Source organism: Tursiops truncatus, chromosome 7, assembly GCF_011762595.2.
Source record: "Tursiops truncatus isolate mTurTru1 chromosome 7, mTurTru1.mat.Y, whole genome shotgun sequence".
NCBI classification, from domain to species: domain Eukaryota; kingdom Metazoa; phylum Chordata; class Mammalia; order Artiodactyla; family Delphinidae; genus Tursiops; species Tursiops truncatus.
This window is the reverse complement of record NC_047040.1, coordinates 61,783,171-61,804,762: the sequence shown is the minus strand read 5'-3', so window position 1 is coordinate 61,804,762 and position 21,592 is coordinate 61,783,171. Positions and strand designations below refer to the sequence as shown.

Below are 21,592 nucleotides of genomic sequence, written 5' to 3'. Positions count from 1 at the left end.
GGGGGGAACTCAAGTTTCTGACTTCAACAACCAGGTAGAATGCAGATTTAGGGGAAAATGATGAGTTTGGTTTTGAACATGCTGACTTTAAGGTGCCCCTGGGAAATCAAAATGGAACTTCTAATAAGTAGCTGGATGCACCAGCCAAAAGGCAGAGGGAAAATTGAGGCAGGAGATATAGATTAGGAAGCTGATGACGTATAGTGAGCCCTCAGTGAACGTGTAGAACGGGAGGAGAATAGAGCTAAGAACAGAATGCTGGGGCCGATAATATTGTAGGTGCACCAGAGGGAGAAGCACTCACAAAAGAAACTGAAGAAAAACCTACATGGTCTTCCATCATGGGGTCTGTGTTCCTTGCGGCTCATTTCTTCCTTTCTCCTCTACTTGGCCTGCTTTCTTCTCGTTCCCTGGTTTCCTGCCTGTTCCTAGTATCTGCTTCCTAAAACCAGTTTGTACAGTGTACTCCATGGCCTCTCGTCATGGATCTTTCAACTTCAGCTCCCATTACTAAAGTGCCTCATTCTCCTGGTTTTTTGTTTGTTTGTTTTGTTTCTCAGTTCAAGGTGAGAAAAAAGGAAAACCTTCTAAAGAGAATCGAATTGACCCAGCTTATCATTTGGGGTCATGCCTTGGCATAGGTTACCAGATTAAACTTGGATTGGTTGTCCTGAGGTCAGGTACCCCCCTTCATCCAGTCAGCTACTTCTCTATTTCAGAAATTAAAGTGAATTCAGTTTGACTGTTCAGCAAATCATTTTGTTCCACAGAGGCTTTGGGGGAAGAAGGTTAACTTTATCTCCATCGTTTTTGCTGGACCCAGGATTATGATGTCAAAAATGGGCATCGCCCCTTGCTGCTAGCCTCATGTAGCCGTAATCCTGTCTGTGTGCAGGGTATCATTTTGTAGAAATTGAATTTAGGGTCAAAACACAGGAATAAAATCCAGGCAGGCAAACCTCAAATCGAATATAGTCATTCTCCTTTACTGACTAAATCTCTTTTCTACATTGCCTTGGTATGTTTATAAACATTATCTGTTTATAAACATTATCCAAATGAGCGCTTGTTATTCAGGTTCGTGGACCTTTCAGGACTCACCATTCATACATCCTGCTCTCAGCATCCGTACACGTACCTGAGTGAGACCTGCCTATCTCAGCTATTCACTGACTCTTCTATCACACTGAATATGAAGCATCTCTCCTTTCAGGGAGAGACCCTTTTGGGCAAGGTTGCAGTTTGCATCTGTAGTGTTGAGAGGAGCCAAAAAGGTGCAATTGTTATTATTTGGTGCTCTTCCTGGATGGCAGGAGAACTAGAGTTTATATTGCCAATGCAAACAAAGTACTGTAAAGCCTTCAAATTCCTTTTAGTTTCCATTATACTCAGATAGTAATCTTTCACAAGACCTCAATTTACTGAACCTAAGTGTGATGGATGGACTCCAGGAAAGGCGGGGCATCTACAAGTTGAAATGAGCTTCTCTAAAACCAAATTCCTATGATGCCAAGCTTCAGAGAAAGTGTTTCCTTGTGTGGGGTTCATGTGAGGCCACCATGGATTGGTGGTGGCCTGGGTGGGTGGCGATCTGCTGTTTTCCTCTGTGTTCTACTACAGAGGTTCAGGCCAACACATAAACAGTAGCCCCTGCCCATGGTTCCTGCTGAGGGACAGACTGAAAACAGGGAAGGGACAGTGGACAATGTTCTCTACACAAGTATTGACACTTCCATCCATTCCTCCGGTGAACCCTTGCCAGGTCATTTCTCTAATTAAAGTAGAGGGTTATCCCTCCATGCTCGGCTGGCCAAGGTCAAGCTTACTAGGGTTTAATAAAGTCTGTTACTTTGTCTACAAGTAACTTCTTCATCCACACGCAAAAACAGTTAACGGTTTTGGGGGTGGAAGAAGTGTGTTAGACAGTAGATTGCTTGAGCACCTCTTCTCTGTGGAACTGACCTCCATGAGAGCAGAATGAGCAGGAAACCTGAGCAGAGCAAGGGAAGTTCGAGCTCTGGAGAGGGCTGTAGAGATGATGTCGGGTAAGCTGCTCACTGAGAGATGTCCACAGGGGTGAACTGGGAGGACATGTGCATGTACAATCTCAAACAGCTGGAGCCATTAAGAACAGGTAAGCCATGCTGGTGTTAAAGCAGAAGTTATGTGATGGTACTTTTATTATTTAAAGAAAGCCAGGGAAAGATAAAGGCAAATATTGTTGAATGAAATGAATGAGATAGAGGCAGTCTCCAAAATAACTGAAGGGCAACTTTCAACTGTTACTCTTTCTAGGTGGGTACACAGATAATTTTCCTTTGGGTCTTTGAATCAGAAGATCTGAAGGATGATTAAATTCTTATGCAGAATGGGGAAACCATATATTTCCTCTCATCATTCTTCCTTCCCACCTCATCCTTCCCTTCTACTGTCTCTCCAGACCTGAAAGAATCATATAGTCTAGCCTCAAAAAATTACTCATGTTCTTTGAACCTACCAGACTTTTTTACACTTCTGTGACTTGGTACATCTTGTTTCCTAAGCCTGAAATGGCTTCCCTCTCCTCTGTCTTGAAAAATCCAACCAATCTTCAGGGGCCAGCTCAAGTTCACTTTCTTTTTAAAGTCTTCTGGAACTCCCCAGATTGGGTAAGTTGCCCCTTTATTATGCTTCCACTTACCTTTGTAGTTGTGATATACTTATCAAATTGTGTTCTAATCATGTAATAGGTCTGAAATAGGATCAGCTCAATTAGGATTAATTGCATATAACAGTGGCTTAAAGAAGATGGAAGTTTATTTCTCTTTCCTGTTAAGGAAGACTAGGGAGAAGCAGTCTAGAGCTGGCATGGCAGCTTTACAATGTCATCATGAATCCAGTTTCCTATCTACCTTCTTTGCCATACTCAGCTCATAGCTCTCATTTTCATTTCATGTCTAAAATGGCTGCTGAGGCTCCAGCCATCACATCCATGCTCCAGAAAGCAAATAGGGGGAAGAAAAAAATGGCATGTCTCCTATCTTTTAAGAAGACTTTCTGGAACACCACAGAACAATTTTAGTAATATATCATTTGGCCAGAACGCAGTCACATGGCCAAATCTAGATGCAGGGAACTCAGGAAAATATATATGGCAGCATTGTGCCAGAATAAAAATTGTACTAGAAGAAATGAAAAATGGAATGGTATTGAAGAGGCAAATTACAGTCACATTATCTGATACATTTTTTAAATTTCTGGTCATTCTTGCTGCTTCCTCTGCCTATGGAGGCTGAGCAATCTATGGCTTTAGGAAGCAGTTAGAACCCAAGTGAAGGGTTATGTATACAAAGGTGTTTAAGATTTTTAATGGGTTTAAGATTTACAGTCATAATTCAGGTGTGCAGAAATGTAACTTTCTTCATTTGTTGAACTTGACTTGCTCACAAACCCCTATTTCCATTAATAGCTAGAAAGAAAAAATTCTTATCAATTAAAGGTAATGTCCCTTCTGTTTTAAAATTGATTCTCTTTGGGTAAATATTCAGCCAAATGCAGGGTTCTTACTTTTTCCTTTTCCTACCTTCCCACCAGGAAATGGTCTGGTTACCAGAGTCTTTCCACAGTTCTCTAGTTCTCTTGGACTGCCAGTACTTAGTTGTATTAGGTGTATGTCCTCCTTGCTACCGAGGATCTTCTTGGGGTCTGAAACTTGTCTTAGTGGTTTTGCTTTCTCCAGTACCTATTGCAAGAGGTTGACATATAGGAAAGAGTTAAAAATGTGACCAGTGAATTTATAAGTATACTTTAATTGCATCACATAATTAATTCAAATGGTAGTATAATGATCTGAAAATCCTGTAAAATTAAAAGTCTGTTTCTCTCAAGCCCCTAGCACTCGGTTTATAGCTTTCTTATGACGCTAATAATACTTAGCTCTCAGTTATAGTGGCTGTGTGCTTGCCTCACCCTTCACTACAGTGTCTGCTCCTTGAGGAATGTTGTTGATCTGTGTAACCCTCAGAGGTCCTGCAGAAAGCCGTGGACATGATTGGCCTTCAGTCAATGGAAATGAGCCACTAAATGAGTAGGGGCTGGCACTTTATAATTTACCGCTGGTGAATGACTCTCACCCAGGAAGAAATAAGAATAGATTTTTTTTTTTTTGTGGTACGCGGGCCTCTCACTGTTGTGGCCTTTCCCGTCGCGGAGCACAGGCTCCGGACGCGCAGGCTCAGTGGCCACGGCTCACGGGCCCAGCCGCTCCGCGGCATGTGGGATCTTCCCGGACCGGGGCACGAACCCGTGTCCCCTGCGTCGGCAGGCGGACTCTCAACCACTGCACCACCAGGGAAGCCCCAAGAATAGATTTTATCAGAGCTATTTAGAACAATATCAGTAAAGGCAAGTTGATATTTTGCTTTTAACGGAACCCTTTCTTTGTAAGAAAAATATTGCTTTTATTTTTCAGAAATCCTCCACCAACTTTACTTCATCCGGAAAAATGGTGTGAGGAATTCAACCACTTCATTTCACAGTGAGTATTTCTTCCACTGAAAATTGCTCATCCAGCAAGTCCTTGGACAGTGATTGGAGAAGTCCAAGGTGTGGAATTGACTTGGCGCTAGAAGTTGTTACGCCTTCTAGCACATTATGACACAAAATTTGTTCCAGTAAATGATAGAAGATGCCCCTGCAGGATTTGAGAAATAAGGAGTTCCATTTGACTCTTGGTTATAATCAGTTCTTCTGATCATATGTGTCACATTCATCTGACTCTGCTCTGTCCTGGGGCAAATATTGCCAGTGGGTCTTGTTTAATAAGGGAGGAGACTGCATCTAAAAATCTGACATCCACTCCTGGGCCAGAGAGGGGACAGAAGGTGGCAGCCTTCAGTAGAGGTTTTGCAGCTTGGAAGTTGGGCTTTGCTTTAGGATCTGTGCTTTGGGAGCAGGGCTCCAGTTCCCAAGATGATTGAGGGGCCAAAGTAAGATCTCAGGCCTGAGGCTCCAAGGTGAGGAGCCCCAGCCAGGGCTCAGAGTGTGGAGAACAAGATGAAAACCCAGCTGATGGGCGATGCTCCTGGTGGGAGCTCTGTTACCAGGAGCTAGGCAGTATTGCATGGGACTAAGACAGGAACAGAATCAACAGCAGCACCAACAGGGTGGTGACTGAGTGCTGGGAACATGAGCTTTTGGCCTGTCCCCTGGCAGAGAACCACACTGGTCCTGACTCTGGGGAAGATGCTCAGTATGTTGGAGGGGGCTATATGACCCCAAGCAAGGGGCCTGGTGAACTGCAGGGGCAGGAATCTAGACAAGGCTGTTACAAGCCATATCCCAGCTAGGAGCTGGGAAGAGGTGCTCTCAGTGTCTACTGTATCAAACACGGGGTTCAGAGGTCATGGGAGGAGAAAAGAAGTGACCAAAATAGCTGATAAACAGGAAGTAGGGAAGGGTCAACACAAATTTCTCTAAATTATACCTATGTGCATACTTAACTTCCACCAAGATGCAGAGCAGTGGAGCAGACTGGGTCTCTTGATCGCCTTCCTTAAACACAATACAATCCCTTGTTCACAATTTGAAAATCCAAAGACCTCTGAAAAATGGAAGTTTTTTTGTACTTGAGTCATTTAGCTGCAAGCCCTGACCTTATGTGAACTGATTTGGTGGCAACACATGACCTAAACTGAATTGAGGCTATTTATAGCCATTATTTATCCTACTCAGTGTGAATATTCATGTGAATTGCTGCAGATATATTAATGTGTTTGATTACAGTGTGCTGCCCCAGATCCTGCTGGGGATGTTACATAAAATACAGTAAATGCACAGGTTTACTTTTCTAAAATTTGATAAAATTCTGAATTCCAAAACATACTTGTGTTTCATTTTCATTTCAATGCAACATAGTTCAAGGTCCCTGAAATTGTTTGATTGTCCAGTCAATCCCTCTAGCTTTTTGCCATCTTCCTCAGGAGAGAGGAAGGGTAAAGAACTGCAAGAACTCTACTAGCAAGGCTGTGTCAGAATGTGACCATGAAGTTCAAGGCCAGGGATGGAGGACATTTCCTTGTCCCTTCAGTCCCCACTCTGATGTTTCTGCAGAATACAGAAGCAGCCCCAAGTCAATGGTGGTGACAGTGGGCAATGTTGAGAGGGACAACAGATAACAGCAGGAGGGATGATGCTCCCATAGGAGCAGAGGAAGAGCCACTTCCTGATATTTGGAAGCCAAAGGAGGAGGTGGAAGGCCCTGGAGAGCTAAAGACATCCTGGTGGCTGATCTGAAATGTGTTTCTTTCAGGGAAAGAAATCCAGGGGCTAGGGTTCCAGTGATTTTGCTGGCAAAGGCTGGAGCCAAGGAGTTTTCCTTTTCATTCCATTGCTGCACACAGATGCCCTTGACTGACCTTCTCTAAGCTGCTGGCCTGGAAAACCACATTACATATTCACAGATACACTTTCCTATACCGAGCTGTAGCGATGCCTCTAAAATGTGACTTGACCCACTCACCAAAGTTTGGGTTCTGTATACTTCTTCAAGAGTATGTTTGTGTTCTTAAACTGAGCACAGTATTGCTTGGATAGATTTGGGAATAAAGGTACATAATTGATGATAGGGTTGGGACTTCAGGGTTAAATACAGTATAGAAATCCCTCTCTACTGTTCATTTTTCTTTATGGCAAATCCTGTTATATGCCAGATCCTGTTATATGCCAATTAAATCTGCGTATGTCTTCCCCAACTCTGAGAATTCCAAATGCACTCATTTCGAGTTGCTTTAGACTTAGAAAAGTGTTGATACTAGAATGGAGGACTCAACATAGAAAACAATGCCTTTAGTATGCATACATCAGGGGCAAAGCAAAAGCATCTTGTTGAAACTACAGAGTAGGTGTCTGAAGAGGTTCTAATGACCAAGGAAGGTAAATAGAAATTAAGTGATTGTGTGCTTTATTACTAATTTAAGATATGGAAAAATGTCATCAGTCTTCTATTTATTTAATGACTTGTCCTTATTGGTTTTATTAGTGAAAATATTGTATATTTTAGGTGTTCATGGATTCTTTCCTGACCTCAGCCCCCCAGTCCTGTTTTCCCCATAACATCTGAGATTCTTCAATCATGAGTTTTCCTTTTACAAGATTTTTAGGAATGTAACTATCAAGATTAGGAACTAATTATTATATTTTATGTTTTTAGGTAGAAAACTACCCACTATTCCCAAATAATGCCCTTTGGTTTCATAAAGGAGCCAGACTACCAAATGTAATTTTAATTTTCTATTTCATTCTGTTTATTCAAATCTCTAATTAAATGTAAACAAAGACACTCACTGGGTTAGAAATGTCTGTTTAAAGAGAGAGCCTTGGCTTATTTTTATACTCTCCTTGCTCGTATTGGGCGGGAAAGGGAAAAAGGATGAAGGATTAAGACCTCCAGATTATAAAATTTTCATTATTGCTGGGACTGAGGTGGGAAGATGATTATCTGGTAATTTAGGAAAAGTTTTTTAGCCTGAATTATCCAGAAAATTTCCTCAATTCCCACAATGCACTGGGGCCAAAGTGCATTGTATTAGAGTAAACTGGTTCTTTCTAAAGAATAAACAGGACAAGAAACATGCACTGGGGCCACAGTGCATTGTATTAGAGTAAACTAAACTGGTTCTTTCTAAAGAATAAACAGGACAAGAAACATTTTAACAGCTTTAAAACCTTTAATACCCTATCCCCACATGACTGCTGAACCATAGCAGAGTCAATTCAGTAATTTCAGTCTTTCTTGGTCCATGATGGTCACCACTCACCAGAGGACCTTATGGCTTCTCATTGTTGCTGAAGGGGTCTGAAGGGATTGACCAGGCTGCAGGCCAGTGATCACAGCTGTGTAGACAGGGAACTGTGTGTGTGTGTGTGTGTGTGTGTGTGTGTGTCTGTGTGTCTGTGTGTGTGTGTGTGTGTGTGTCTGTGTGTGTGTGTGTGTCTGTGTGTGTGTGTGTGTGTGTGTGTGAGAGAGAGAGAGAGAGAGAGAGAGAGAGAGAGAGAGAGAGAGAGAGAGAAGAGAAATAAGTGCATGGGTGAGAGCAGAGGCAGGATGTAAGTACCAGGCTATGGCTTAGTGTTTTTTAGACGTGTTTCCAGCCTTCTTTATTTAGAGACAGGAGGAGAGATTTTAAGGTCCGAAATCCTATTAGTAAACCTATTTTGAGGGTTAAAAAAAGAGAAAGGAAACATCAGCCTGTTTGGTTTTGAACCTGTGGTCGTTAGTGATAATTGACTCATTTATATGTGTTAGTTATGCATTTGTCAAAGCATGACTCCTGACAGCTTAGTTTTGATAAATTAAACATGATGCTCACGTAAATTCTGCACTGCTTTTTATGCATATGGTAGGTCGCTGCTTGATGTTTTGTGTCACCTCTGTAATGTGTGGTTGGCTTTGTGGCAATTTCATTATCAGCCCTTTCCCCTTTGGCTAAAGCTATTTGCATAACAAGTTTATCTGGTTCAAGTCCCAGCCAGACTTCTGTATCCGTCAGGAGGCTCGGTTCAGAAGTAGCCTTTTGATAAGATAACAATTTTCCTTCGGCAGCTTCACCTTGGTCCTAAAGGATGTCACTTCTTTTTTCAGTTCAAACTAATTTCAGGTCTTTGGACTAAAAAACAAAAATAGTTTCCCAACCTTCGGCCAAAAGGTATCTGTGAACTATGCTTTTTCATTTTGCCTCTAAAACGTTTGGAGTTTTATTAAGAATTAGATTTAGGACTTCATCAATGGCTCTTGAGCTGACTAGTGAGACAATAAAGATGGATTTCTCTTCGTCAAGGGCAAATCCATCAAGAGCACTATGGCTGCTCAGCTTTGGGCTCAGTGATGACTTGAACTATATGGTTGCCCACGCACGCACTGCTTTCCAGGGTTGGCTGGCTTGAGCAGCTAAGTGTGCAGGTGTGTCTACTTCCTAGGGTGAGCATCATGGTCGAGCCCTGCCATTTAGTCATGAAATGTTGAGGCGACCTTTCCTATCCCTGCAAATGACATTAGAATGGCTATAAGCAGTTGCACTGAATGTTAACAAGGTGAGATCACCCTAGCTACTAAAGTACTAAAACAAATGGGCATTTGCATAAATTTATCCCTTAAAAATTGAAACTCAGACCTGGAACATCTGCTTTCCTGTAGGCCTGAATGTTTAAAAGTAATCATTTTGGGGTGGTTGATTCCTTGACATTGAGTGTATTCCCTTCAAGGCAACAATTCTCAGTCCTTTGCCATTCTCCGTTTTGTGTTTCAAGGCAGCGTAATTCCACATAGGTTTATAATGTCAATGAACAACACGCTTGGAATAATAAATATTCTAACTCAGAAATTGATAAGATTCTACAAGTATTCTTGGCTTTTTAAGTCCTCATGGATTCTCAGGTGGCCATGCACAGTGTTAATACTTCCTGAGTAGAAGGATACAGTAACCTTTATTTACGTTACTTCACAAATTGGTAATTTTAATTAAAATGAGCAGTGGTATCTCCAGTGACAGACTCTCTCCATTTTAGATTTATTTAGCCAATGATTAGCTATTATGGTTTCTTGAATTAATTAGCATCTCTTGAGCTATAGGGAATTGGTGAATTAATAAAAACTCATGGAGAAGCTAAAAAAAAATTCTAATTTAAAAAAACCCCAATTCTCCTCTCACCTCTAAACATACATTGATCAATATACTTATAAATGCAACCCAACTTCTTTCTCATTTTGAAAAATTGGGATTTTTTTCCCTTTATGAGGAGAACAAATAAAGCTGTGTGTTTCAAGGTTATATCTCCCTGAAGAGCATCTAATTTAGATTACCTAATAGATCATCTAAAGACACCGAGGGCCTGATTTGATCTCACTTGTACTCCACTTACAAACTCAGCTGATAAAATCTGCTTCTCTCATGGTATAAACCAAGAAGTGACTCAGTATGGCTTGAGGTTTGAAACACGGTACAGTATCCACACATACCTGGAATATGTTGTCCTGGGAACCGTGGCAATGACAGGTTTAGCTTCATCCAAAATAAGCAAAATGCATAATAAATAGGTGCTCCAGACTCTAGCCAGCATATTCTGTTTATTTCGCACCAAATGCTGAGTTTACATCTTGTAAGAAACCAGGTCTGTAGCATATGTCATAGATTTCATATTAGTCCTTGAGGCACATTATGTTAGGTGACTTTTATTTTTATTAATTTTTATTGGAGTGTAGTTGCTTTACAATGTTGTGTTAGCTTCTGCTATACAGCAAAGTGAGTTAGTTATATATATATATATATATATCCCCTCTTTTTTCAGATTCCCTTCCCATTTGGGTCACCACAGAGCACTGAGTAGAGTTTCCTGTGCTATACAGTAGGTTCTCATTAGTTATCCATTTTATATAAGGTAGTGTATATATGTCAATCCCAATCTCCCAGTTCATCCCATTCCCCCCTTCCCCCTTTGGTAACCACAAGTTTATTTTCTACATCTGTGACTCTATTTCTGCTTTGCAGATAAGTTCATCTGCACCATTTTTCTAAATTCCACATATAAGCGATATTATATGATATTTGTCTTTCTCTTTCTTACCTCACTCTGTATGACAATCTCTAGGTCCATCCATGTTGCTGCAAATGGCATTATTTTGTTCCTTTTTATGGCTGAGTAATATTCCATTGTATATTTGTACCACATCTTCTTTATCCATTCCTTTGTTGATGGACATTTAGGTTGCTTCCATGTCCTGGCTATTGTAAATAGTGCTGCAGTGAACATCGGGGTGCATGCATCCTTTCAAATTATGGTTTTCTCCAGATATATGCCCAGGAGTGGGATTGCTGGGTCATATAGTGGCTCTATTTTTAGTTTTTTAAGGAACCTCCTTACTGTTCTCCATAGTGGCTGTACCAATTTACATTCCCATCAACAGTGTTGGAGGGTTCCCTTTACACCTTCTCCACCATTTATTGTTGGTAGATTTTTTGATGTTAGGTGACTTTTAGATAAGGTTAGAATGTACTGTTTGTACCATTTATTCCATAATGGCTTTTCTTTCTTTCTTCTTTTAAAAAAAATCTTACTTGAATTTCATAATGTAAATCAAAAAGAATCTGCAGTTGAAATAAACAAGTGGTGGTGAGCTCTGCGCTGTCTGTATGTCCACGCACCTGGTGTGTGTGGGCTGGGGGTGGGGAGATGGGGGTGTGGCTCACACATCCATCCACAGCCTGTTCCCCCTCAGCCCCTCCCCGTGTGCTGCCTGGCTTATCATCAAGAAGAGGCAGCTGTGGAAGAGCAGTGTGTGCGATCCAGCTGTGTCACTTAATAGCTCTGTAACCTGGGGGGAAGTATTTAACCTCTCTGACCTTTGCTTTTCAATGTCAAATTGGGGCTGAGAATACCCATCTCAGAGGGTTACTATAAGGATTAAATTATATAATGTGTATGTAGAACCTGGCAGAAAATAATAACTAACATATGTAACTCTTACTCGTGCCAGGCTCTGTTCTCTGCACGTCACACAATTGGCTTAATCCTCACAGTCCTATGAGGTAGTTCTAATATCCCCACTTTACAGAAATTGAGGTTGAAAGAGTCCAAGAGTCCCAAGACCACAGCTATTAAGGACTGGAGCTGGGATTTGAACACTAGAAGACTTGCTTCATATATATTCACGCTCAGCCAACAGTAGCTGTTATTTTTATCATCCTTTGCATTTGGCCATACCACTATCCTGAAACTCCTTTTTTGAAAGTGTCACTGGCTCCCTCCCTTTCCCTGCCATCGTGGGGTATGCGGTTGACTCTGTTCTTCTCACAAGACTTTCAGGATCAAGCAGTTCTTGGCCAAGAAACAAAGGCAGAATCGTCCCATTCCATTCCCTAGTGGATTCACATGGAAAAACTGGTTTTAAAGTCAGGTGTAACTCTAAGAGGAGATATTGGAGAAGAACCAAGCTGGGTCTGTAAGGAATCACACATGAGATGGCACACGCGGTGATGCTAAGGCCACCAACATCTTACCCCATCAAGCTGAAAACATCACCACTATCTGGACAGTTGGACATTTGTCAGGAGGCTATTATTTTTCTCTTTGTTTCTTAGCCTTTGCACTAGTAGGTTCAGTAATAAAGTGTGAGCACCTTTTGTTTGGAAAAAAAAGAAAGTGTCAATGACCTCCTGAAAGTGTCAACACCTCTGGAATATTTCAATCTCCTGTCCAGCTTCTCTTTATTTAGATTTCAGCTCACTGACTTTCACAGCTCAGGACACGGACACACACACACACACACACACACTCCTCGGCTCCCTTCTCAAGGGCAACAGCAGAGCCCCTCGAGCTCAGCCTAGAGACCACCCCCAGCAGGAGTCAAACAGAAGTGCAGACAGCCCTGGCTCTCCCCGCATCCCAGCGCAAATCTTGTCTAGGCTGAGGCCTCTGTCTCTGCTGTCTGCTGGCCACACCTTTCTTGGTAAGGAGGGAGCACTGGGGCAGGAGATGGCTGCCAAGACCCTGGGCAGCAGAACCCACAGAGCATGGCAGCTAACTATGGGAGGAGACAGGTGCTACAGAGAGGGACGAGTTAACCATGACTCCACTGTCTTCAGCATGGGAAAAGGTCTTTTCAGAGAACACATGTTGGGGAGATTAAGAGCACAGGATCTGAAGTCAGGTTGTATTCTACCACTGCCACCGACATTTTTCACCTTGAACAAGTTATTTAACCTCTCTGAGCCTCAGTCTGTAAAATGGAAGTACTAATTCTTAACCACTTGGAATTAAGATCAGGTCTGCTGTGATAGAAAATCCCAAATAACAGTGGCTTAAACAGGATAGATTTTTATTTCCTCTCACATGAAGTAAGCTGGGAGTCAAACCATGCATGTACTGCTGGTCTGGCAGGGTATGTGGCAACCACCCAGACTCCTGCCCTCGTGCTGCCCCATTAAGTGTTGTTTCCATTCCCAAGGGCACCTCATGGGCCAAGATGGCTGCTGTAGCTCCAACATTTATGGGCAGATGGAAGGAGAGGAAAATGAAAGTTTCCTTTCTCTAAGAAGACTTTCTGGCAGTTTCATACAGTATATTGTTAGCTGCAGTTTGTCACGTGGCCACACCTAGCTACAAAAGAAGCTGAGAAATGCAGTCTTTGGACAGGGCAGCTGCACGCCCAGGTCAGTACCAGAGCCCTATCCCTACGGCAAGTGGAGAGTCTGTAGACAGGTAGCAGTCTGGAATCATGCTCCTTTATAGAGTGTTGTAAGAATTAAGTGAGATACAGACTGAGAGCTCAGCAAATATGAGTGATCATGATGAATATTGTAACTTAGAATAGTGCTGACGTCAAGAGATGAGGGAGTCAGGAAGCAGAGCCAGGGGGTTCTATGGGGTGATGAGTCAAAACAGAGGTGGATCTTGAGGAAAGGCAGTCATGATCCCCCACCAAGGCTGACCTGTTGCCTGAGAGAGATGAGGAAATTAAGGACAAGGTATGAGCATGGAGTGGCCAGGTTCACACGCCTCCTGGTCTTCTCCCAAGGGCTGTGATGTTCTTTTGATTTGATGCTAAGCCCCAGATTCCTGCCTGCTCCTCCATTCCCAGGCCACTGTAGTTTCCACTGTGGAGCTTCCACAGGCTCTGGTGACAAAGCACATCTGGCTCAGAGTCAGTAAGAATTTTAATTAAAAATGGAAATGAAGGCTCATGTCATAGTACTACATTCTTCCAACCCACTGATAATTTCTGGCAGGGTTAAAAATAACAGACATCACCCTTTGGCACTAAGGAGGAAAAGGCTGCTTTTTTTTTTTGAATTTTTAAATTTTTGAATTTTATATAGCAGGTTCTTAATAGTTATCTATTTTATACATATTAGTGTATATATATTAATCCCAATCTCCCAATTCATCCCACCACACACACCCCTGCCACTTTCCCCCACTTGGTGTCCATAGGTTTGTTCTCTACATCTGTGTCTCTTTTTCTGCCTTGCAAACCTGTTCATCTGTGCCGTTTTTCTAGATTCCACATATATGTGTTAACATATGATATTTGTTTTTCTCTTTCTGACTTACTTCACTCTGTATGACAGTCTCTAGATCCATCCACGTCTCTACAAATGACCCAATTCCATTCCTTTTTATGGCTGAGTAATATTCCATCGTATATATGTACCACATCTTCTTTATCCATTCGTCTGTTGATGGGTATTTAGGTTGCTTCCATGACCTGGCTATTGTAAATAGTGCTGCATTGAACAATGGGGTGCATGTGTCTTTTGAATTATGGTTTTCTCTGGATATATGCCCAGTAGTGGGATTGCTGGATCATATGGTAATTCTATTTTTAGTTTTTTAAGGAATCTCCATACTGTTCTCCATAGTGGCTGTATCAATTTATATTTCCACCAACAGTACCAGAGGGTTCCCTTTTCTTCACACCCTCTCCAGCATTTGTTGTTTGTAGATTTTCTGATGATGCCCATTCTAACTGGTGTGAGTTGATAACTCAGGGTAGTTTTGATTCGTGTTTCTCTAATAATTAGTGATCTTGAGCAGCTTTTCATGTGCTTCTTGGCCATCTGTATGCCTTCTTTGGAGAAATGTCTATTTAGGTCTTCTGCCCATTTTTTTATTGGGTTGTTTGTTTTTTTAATATTGAGCTGCATGAGCTGTTTATGTATTTTGGAGATTAATCTTTGTCCATTGATTTGTTTGCAAATATTTTCTCCCATTCTGAGGGTTGTATTTTCATCTTGTTTGTAGTTTCCTTTGCTGTTAAAAACCTTTACGTTTCATTAGGTCCCATTTGTATATTTTTGTTTTTATTTCCATTACTCTAGGAGGTGGGTCAAAAAAGATCTTGCTGTGATTTATGTCAAAGAGTGTTCTTCCTATGTTTTCCTCTAAGAGTTTTATAGTGTCCGGTCTTACATTTAGGTCTCTAAAACATTTTGAATTTTTTTTGTGTGTATGGTGTTAGGGAGTGTTCTAATTTCATTCTTTTACATGTAGCTGTCCAGGTTTCCCAGCACCACTTATTAAAGAGACTGTCTTTCCTCCATTGTATATCCTTGCCTCCTTTGTCATAGATTAGTTGACCATAGGTATATGGGTTTATCTCTGGTCTTTCTATCCTGTTCCATTGATCTATATTTCTGTTTTTGTGCCAGTACCATATTGTCTTGATGACTGTAGCTTTGTAGTATAGTCTGAAGTCAGGGAGTCTGATTCATCCAGCTCCTTTTTTTTCCCTCAAGACCACTTTGGCTCTTTGGAGTCTTTTCTGTCTCCATAAAAATTTTAAGATTTTTTGTCCTAGTTCTGTAAAAACTTGTAGTTTGATAGGGATTGCATTGAATCTGTAGATTGCTTTGGGTAGTACAGTCATTTTCACAGTATTGATTCTTCCAATCCAGGAACATGGTATATCTCTCCATCTGTTTGTGTTATCTTTGGTTTCTTTCATCAGTGTCGTATAGTTTTCTGAATAAAGGTCTTTTACCTCCTTAGGTAGGTTTATTTCTAGGTATTTTATTCTTTTTGTTACAGTGGTGAATGGGAGTGTTTCCTTAATTTCTCTTTCTGATCTTTTGTTGTTAGTGTATAGGAATGCAAGTGATTTCTGTGCATTAATTTTGTATCCTGCTACTTTACCAAATTCATTGATTAGCTCTAGTAGTTTTCTGGTGGCATCTCTAGGATTCTCTATGTACAGTATCATATCATCTGCAAACAGTGACAGTTTTACTTCTTCTTTTCCAGTTTGTATTCCTTTAATTTCTTTTTCTTCTCTGATTGCTGTGGCTAAAACTTCCAAAACTATGTTGAATAATAGCAGTGAGAGTGGGTAACCTTGTCTTGTTCTTGATCTTAGAGGAAATGGTTTCAGTTTTTCACCATTGAGAACAATGTTGGCTGTGGGTTTGTCATATATGGCATTTATTATGTTGAGGTACGTTCCCTCTATGCCCACTTTCTGGAGAGTTTTTATCATAAATGGGTGTTGAATTTTGTCAAAAGATTTTTCTGCATCTATTGAGATGATCATATGGTTTTTATTCTTCAATTTGTTAATATGGTATATCACGTGGATTGATTTGCGTATATTGAAGAATGCTTGCATCCCTGGGATGAATCCCAGTAGATCATGGTGTATGAACCTTTTAATGTGTTGTTGGATTCGGTTTGCTAGTATTTTGTTGACGATTTTTGCATCTATATTCATCAGTGATATTGGTCTGTAACTTTCTTTTTTTTTTTTTTTTTTTGCGGTACGCGGGCCTCTCACTGTTGTGGCCTCTCCCGTTGCGGAGCACAGGCTCCGGACGCGCAGGCTCAGCGGCCATGGCTCATGGGCCCAGCCGCTCTGCGGCACGTGGAATCTTCCTGGACCGGGGCACGAACCCGCATCCCCTGCATCGGCAGGCAGACTCTCAACCACTGAGCCACCAGGGAAGCCCTGTAATTTTCTTTATTGTAGTATCTCTGTCTGGTTTTGGTATCAGGGTGATGGTGGCTTCGTAGAATGAGTTTGGGAGTGTTCCTTCCTCTGCAGTTTTTTGGAAGAGTTTGAGAAGGATGGGTGTTAGCTCTTCGCTAAATGTTTGATAGAATTCACCTGTGAAGCCATCTGGTCCTGGACTTTTGTTTGTTGGAAGATTTTTAATCACAGTTTCAATTTCATTACTTGTGATTGGTCTGTTCATATTTTCTGTTTCTTCCTGGTTCAGTCTTGGAAGGTTATACCTTTCTAAGAATTTGTCCATTTCTTCCAGGTTGTCCATTTTATTGGCATAGAGTTGCTTGTAGTAGTCTCTTATGATGCTTTGTATTTCTGTGGTGTCCATTGTAAGTTCTCCTTTTTCATTTCTAATTTTATTGATTTGAGTCCTCTCCCTCTTTTTCCTGATGAATCTGGCTAAAGTTTTATCAATTTTGTTTATCTTCTCAAAGAACCAGTTTTTAGTTTTATTGATCTTTGCTACTGTTTTCTTTGTTTCTATTTCATTTATTTTTGCTCTGATCTTTATGATTTCTTTTCTTCTACTAACTTTGGGTTTTGTTTGTTCTTCTTTCTCTAATTTCTTTAGGTGTAAGTTTAGATTGTTTATTTCAGATTTTTCTTGTTTCTTGAGGTAGGATTGTATTGCTATAAACTTCCCTCTTAGAACTGCTTTTGCTGCATCCCATAGGTTTTGGATTGTCGTGTTTTCGTTGTCATTTGTCTCTAGGTATTTTTTGATTTCCTCCGTGGTTTCTTCAGTGATATCTTGGTTATTTAGTAACATATTGTTTAGCCTCCATGTGTTTGTGTTTTTTTATGGTTTTTCCACCTGTAATTGATTTCTAATCTCATAGCATTGTGGTCGGAAAAGATGCTTGAAATGATTTCAGTTTTCTTAAATTTACCGAGGCTTTTTTGTGACCCTAGATGTGATCTATCCTGGAGAATGTTTTCTGTGCACTTGAGAAGAAAGTGTAATCTGCTGTCTTTGGATGGAATGTCCTATAAATATCAATTAAATCTATCTGGTCTATTGTGTCATTTAAAGCTTGTGTTTCCTTATTAATTTTCTGTCTGATGATCTGTCCATTGGTGTAAGTGAAGTGTTAAAGTCCCCCAATATTGTTGTGTTAATGTCGATTTCCTCTTTTATAGCTGTTAGCAGTTGCCTTATGTATTGAGGTGCTCCTATGTTGGGTACATACATATTTATAATTGTTATATCATCTTAGATTGATCCCTTGATCATTATGTAGTGTCCTTCCTTATCTCTCATAACAGTCTTTATTTTAAAGTCTATTTTATCTGATATGAGTATTGCTACTCCAGCTTTCTTTTGGTTTCCATTTGCATGGAATATCTTTTTCCATGCCCTCACTTTCAGTCTGTATGTGTCCCTGGGTCTGAAGTGGGTCTCTTGTAGACAACATATATATGGGTCTTGTTTTTGTATCCATTCAGTGAGCCAGTGTCTTTTGGTTGGAGCATTTAATCCATTCACGTTTAAGGTAATTATCAATATGTATGTTCCTATCACCATTGTCTTAATTGTTATGGGTTTGTTTTTGTAGGTCCTTTTCTTCTCTTGTGTTTCCCAGTTAGAGAAGTTCCTTTAACATTTGTCGTAGAGCTGGTTTGGTGGTGCTGAATTCTCTTAGCTTTTGCTTGTCTGTAAAACTTTTGATTTCTCCATCGAATCTGAATGAGATCCTTGCCGGGTAGAGCAATCTTGGTTGTAGATTCTTCCCTTTAATCACTTTAAATATATTGTGCCACTCTCTTCTGGCCTGTAGAGTTTCTGCTGAGAAATCAGCTGTTAACCTTCTGGGAGTTCCCTTGTATGTTATGTGTCATTTTTCCCTTGTTGCTTTCAATAATTTTTCTTTGTAATTTTTGTCAATTTGATTGCTGTGTGTCTCAGTGTGTTTCTTCATGGGTTTATCCTGCCTGGGACTCTCTGCGCTTCCTGGGTTTAGGTGGCTATTTCCTTTCCCATGTTAGGGAAGTTTTTGACTATAATCTCTTCAAATATTTCCTCTGGTCCTTTCTCTCTCTCTTCCCCTTCTGGCACCCCTATAATGCGAATATTGGTGCATTTAATATTGTCCTAGAGGTCTCTTAGGCTGTCTTCATTTCTTTTCATTCTTTTTTCTTTATTCTGTTCCACGGCAGTGCATTCCACCATTCTGTCTTCCAGGTCACTTATCCGTTCTTCTGCCTCAGTTATTCTGCTATTGATTCCTTCTAGTGTAGTTTTCATTTCAGTTATTGTAATGTTTATCTCTGTTTGTTTGTTCTTTAATTCTTCTAGGTGTTTGTTCTTTAATTCTTCTATGTCTTTGTTAAACATTTCTTACGTCTTCTCAATCTTTGCCTCCATTCTTTTTCCGAGGTCCTGGATCATCTTCACTATCATTATTCTGAATTCTTTTTCTGGAAGGTTTCTCCACTTCATTTAGTTGTTCTTCTGGGGTTTTATCTTGTTCCTTCATCTGATACATAGTCCTCTGCCTTTTCATTTTGTCTCTCTTTCTGTGAATGTGGTTTTTCTTCCACAGGCTGGAGAATTGTAGTTCTTCTTGCTTCTGCTGTCTGCCCCTCTGGTGGATGAGGCTATCTAAGAGGCTTGTGCAAGCTTCCTGATGGGAGGGACTCTTTTTTTTAAGTGTATTCAAGATTTATAACAGTGTTTTCAAATATAATAAATCATTATAGATTCTCTTGGTCTTTCATCTCCTTTTGGGTATGTGTGTGGCTTCTGGTGACCTCTCAGTATTTTAATTTGGAACTTCCTAAGGTCATCAGGTGTATGATATAGCTATCATACCAGGTTTATGAGTGGGGGAAAAATCCCATAATTGATTTTTTGATGTGAAGGACTATTGGATGTTTTTTTGAAAGAAAAATTTATTTAAAAGGCTATATTTTAGTGAATAGTGAGAATTCTTGCTTTAAGGGAGGCCCAAAACTTAAACCCTTATGCTCAAGCAGTGCTCCTCACACGTGTACAGAAAGTCTGGCCTTGATCACCCCATGATATGGGTTGAATCGTACCCCTAAAACTTTGTATGTTGACGTCCCAAGCCTCAGTATCTCAGAATGTGACCTTATTGGAAATAGGGCCATTGTACCTATAATTAGTTAAGATGAGATCATGCTGCAGTAGCGTGGACCCCTAATCCAGGATAACTGGTGTCTTTATAAAAAGATGAAATTTGGATACAAACACACCCAGAGAGAACATCATGTGAAGATTGGAGTTATGCCACCACAAGCCAAGGAAACTACTAGAAGGTAGGAAAGAGGCTGAATAGATCCTTCTCTAGCACCTTCAGAGGGAAATGGCTCTACTCATCTTAAGTCTTGATCTCAGACTTTCAGTCTCCAGAGCTGTGAGAGAATAAATATCAGTTTGTGGTGCTTAGTTACAGTAGCCCTAGGAAACTAATGTAGCCCATGACTTGGTGGTTACATGACCTTAAGTCATTTGATCTCTTCCAGGCCTCTGATCCCTAAGCTGTGGGTAGCAATGTCTGCCAGCGAGGATAAATGTAAAATCCTTTAATACATACAGTTCATCACAACCTCAAGTATTAGTATTACACCATAAAGCCATAGCGTATTTTCATTCTTCTTTTTTTCTTTCTTCCTTCCTTTCTTCCCTTTCCATGTTTTATTTTTGTTTCTGTTTTTTTAATATGTCTCAAATGTTAAGGGTTATGTTAAATTCCTCCTCCCAAGCCTACTGCCCAATAGTAAAAGAGGGATACTTTTGTAATTATCAATGATTTGCTGGCTTTATTGAGGACTTCAAGAACCAAATACACTTAGCTGCACTAAGATTTCACGGTCACATGTACTTCTCTGAGAGGAAGCAATTACAGTAGAAAGAGCTGGCAGATTGGTGTCATCTTGCATCCCACCACTGATCACCTGATCACCTCCTAGAATGCTGTGTTAGAAGGATTCTGAGGCCACCTCCAGGATAGAGGATTATGATCACTTAGTGATATTTGCTGTGAGCCTGAACTGGGGTAACTGTAGCTTATAGAGTACAGATACAGAGTTAGAGTTCACATTTCTTTCTTTTCTTTTTTTTTTTGGCTTGAAACAACAATGATTTATTATTTAGCATGGTTTTATGGGTTGACTGGGTGAACCAACCCAGTCATGTTGCACATCATGTCAGCCTGGTCTGTTCATGTGGTTGCATTAGCTGGGAGCTTAGCTGAGCTACAAGAAGGATGTTCAGGAAGGCTATGGTCCTCATTCACATGCTTCTTATCATCAGTAGTCTAGCTCAAGCTTCTTATATGGCAGCTGGACTCAAGAGTCCCCAAACTGAAGCACCCTGCCTTTTTAAATGTTAGGCCCAGAGTTAGCAGACTGTCACTTCTATAGATAAAGCAAATACATGGCCACTCCAGATTCAAGAGGGAGGGGAATCAGACTCCAAGTCTTATTGGGCAGAGAGACGTGTGTGTTGGAAAAGAAGGAATTATTGGCAGCTGTATTAGTCAGGGTTCTCCAGAGAAATAGAACCAATAAGAATATATACAAGCTGGAGAACCAGGAAAGCTGGTGGTGTAATTCAGTCTGAGCCTGAAGCCCTGAGAATTGGGGATGAGTGGGGTAGGGCTGATGGTGTAAGTCCTGATCTGAGCCTGAAAGCCCTAGACGAAGGGCAGGAGACGATGGAGGTCTCAGCTCAAGCAGAGAGAGTGTGTTTGCCTTTTTTGTTGTATCCGGCCCTCAGTGGATTGGATGAGGCCCACCCACAGTGGGTTTTCTTAACTCAGTCTACTGAATCAAATGTTAATCTCTTCTGGAAACACCGTCATAGACACACCCAGAAATACGTTTCACCAGCTATCGGGGCATCCCTCAGCCCAGTGAAACACATAAAATTAACCATCACAGCAGCCATATTGAAGACCATCTCTTAGTGAAAAATAAATTTAGACCTTACTGTCTGACAGAGGTGACACCGTTTGAGCTTAACAGATATTTACCATGAAGGCTGATACCCTGTGAGTGCGTTAGTTTTTTAGAGATGACTTAACAGAGCTTCAGTTG

At 40.8% G+C, this 21,592-nt stretch overlaps 1 protein-coding gene and 1 pseudogene across 1 annotated transcript in view; both read left to right on the top strand.

Moving 5' to 3' along the window:
• MYO3B (myosin IIIB) overlaps positions 1 to 21,592 on the top strand; it is a 399,378-nt gene that overhangs the window by 100,443 nt on the left and 277,343 nt on the right. The window contains exon 9 of the mRNA XM_073806955.1: positions 4,451 to 4,516. Coding sequence (XP_073663056.1) covers positions 4,451 to 4,516 — 66 coding nt within the window. The remainder of the gene's footprint in view (positions 1 to 4,450; positions 4,517 to 21,592) is intronic.
• Positions 11,825 to 11,978, top strand: LOC109547803 (large ribosomal subunit protein eL39-like; annotated as a pseudogene).